Here is a 1856-nt window from a genome sequence, read left to right as displayed (position 1 = left end):
GAAAAGTCCGTGATTGACAACCGGATTCCTCTTATCGGCATCCCCAAAGAACGGACCCCGAGCAGAAGAGCGTCTTCAGCCGCCAGGCAAAATTTTTAGCCTCGGCATAAGAGCGCTCACGGTACCAGGTACCCATTTAATTAATATTTACATTATTTATTTCCGTTCTTGGCTAATTAATTCGACCACCCGCCTCGGCAACTCGAGGTCCAGGCTCAAAGTTCACTAAAGAATTTCAAATCTAGTGACCCAGTCCTAGGGCTCGGTCGAATTCTGAGCCGAGCTCGAAAAGACCCCCTCCCGAACCCAAGCACGTCCTAGACATAAGCATCGCTATATTACTGGTCTTAGGACCCAAGTTCAGCTGTGCCGAGCACTTGCTATGTGACGGACGAGGTTGGAGCCGTAGAGCCTAATTCCTAGGAGCCTAAAAGCGGATCCAAACGAAAGAAATAAGTTAACCGAAAATCAAACCAAAGCACAAGTCGCAAGTTATAACGAATACGTATATTCATTTCAAAAAAGGCCCGTAGGCTTAAGTATAAAGCTCGGACTTGACCTTAACAAGTAGAGGCCACTTCGGCCTACACAAAAAAGAAGAAAAAACCACACTAAGGCTCGGGCTCGGCGACTTTAGGAGCAGTTGGCTCCTCTGCGGTCAAGGCCTCTTCTCCGGTGGCCCCAGCAGCTTCGGGAGCCGCCTCGGCGACCTCAAGAGCACTCTCGCCCACTTCGGCTGGACCTTCCTGGTCGGCCCCGCCAGGCGGAGTTTCTTCCTCCACCACTGAATCTTCGACCCCTGCTCCTGGTTGAAGCAGGCTAAGGTCAAAGTCTAGAAGAAGTCGCCGCAGCTGGTTGCGGAAGTCCTTGAAACCCTGGATGAGCCCGTTGACGCCCTCCTCTTCCATTAAGTCGCGAAACTCTTCCGAGTCACGGAAGAGTTTGACAGCGTCTTGGGCCTGCTCCCGAGCCTCCTTCTCCCGAGCCTCGTGGTAGGTGGCCTTTCGCTCCAAATTTTTTATTTTCCGTTCGCGGTCGACGAGCAGAGATTGCGCGTCGAGCAGACGGACTTCGAGCTCTTGGACCTTTAGGTGAGCCTCCCCCACCTCCTGCTCGCGTATAGCGAGCGACGACTCGGCCTCCGACCGACGGGCCTCAGCGGCGCGCACTTCAGATCTGGCCAAAGCGTGCGCGCCCTTCTCCTCTTTAAGCTCGGCGACTAGAGCCCGAACCTCGTCCTCGGCCGCCTCTAACTTTGCTTGAAGCACTTTCTGTTCAGCCTCGGACGTGAGGAACTTCGCTTCGGCCTCCTCACGCCCCCTCTGATGCCTTCGGGCTCGGTCCCGATAGTCTTGAATTATGTGTATCATTGTCTCGGTTTCGTGGAGGCGCTGCAAGAGGGAGACGTAAGAAATAGGTTTAATCCGAAACATAGCTTGCACGGAAATGAAGGTCGACTTACTTGGATGGAAGAGCAAATGGCGGAGTCCATGAACGCGCCTTAGTTCAGGGACCGGATTTTGGCCTGGTCAGCCGGGAGCAGCGCGACCCGAAGAACTTCGCGCGCCACTTGTGGGTTATCAAGGGCCGAGTCGCCCTCGAAAACGGCCCATCCAGGAGCGTAAGGCACCCGCTCCCGGGGACCCGACGAACCCGCAAGGCCGGCCTCAGCTGGCCTGGGTGCAGCCGACCCCGTGGCTTCTTGACTATTCCCCGGCTCGGGACTGGGGAGTTGGGGTCGGATAGGCGGCCGACCTGACTGCCGCAAAGTAGAGGCGGAGTGTGCAAGTGCCAAATCCGCCGAAGTCCTCCCTCCCTGGTCGGAATTTGGAGCTTCCTGCCGACCAGGGATTTGC

General features: G+C 55.8%; 1 protein-coding gene across 1 annotated transcript; it reads right to left on the bottom strand.

Annotated features, from left to right (window-relative positions):
• Nucleotides 1–611: 611 nt before the first annotated feature.
• Nucleotides 612–1370, bottom strand: LOC120108107 (paramyosin-like). The gene has a single exon (XM_039121662.1). It carries the CDS (start codon nucleotides 1368–1370, stop codon nucleotides 612–614), a length of 759 nt encoding a protein of 252 aa, XP_038977590.1.
• Nucleotides 1371–1856: the final 486 nt, after the last annotated feature.

This window comes from Phoenix dactylifera, unplaced genomic scaffold (assembly GCF_009389715.1).
Source record: "Phoenix dactylifera cultivar Barhee BC4 unplaced genomic scaffold, palm_55x_up_171113_PBpolish2nd_filt_p 001178F, whole genome shotgun sequence".
Classification (NCBI taxonomy): Eukaryota; Viridiplantae; Streptophyta; class Magnoliopsida; order Arecales; family Arecaceae; genus Phoenix; species Phoenix dactylifera.
The sequence above is the reverse complement of the archived record's forward strand: the minus strand, read 5'-3'. Positions and strand labels throughout refer to the sequence as shown.

What these genes read in the sequence shown, in the direction of transcription:
- LOC120108107 (XM_039121662.1), bottom strand. Translation starts at nt 1,370, where the DNA reads ATGATACACATAATTCAAGACTATCGGGACCGAGCCCGAAGGCATCAG.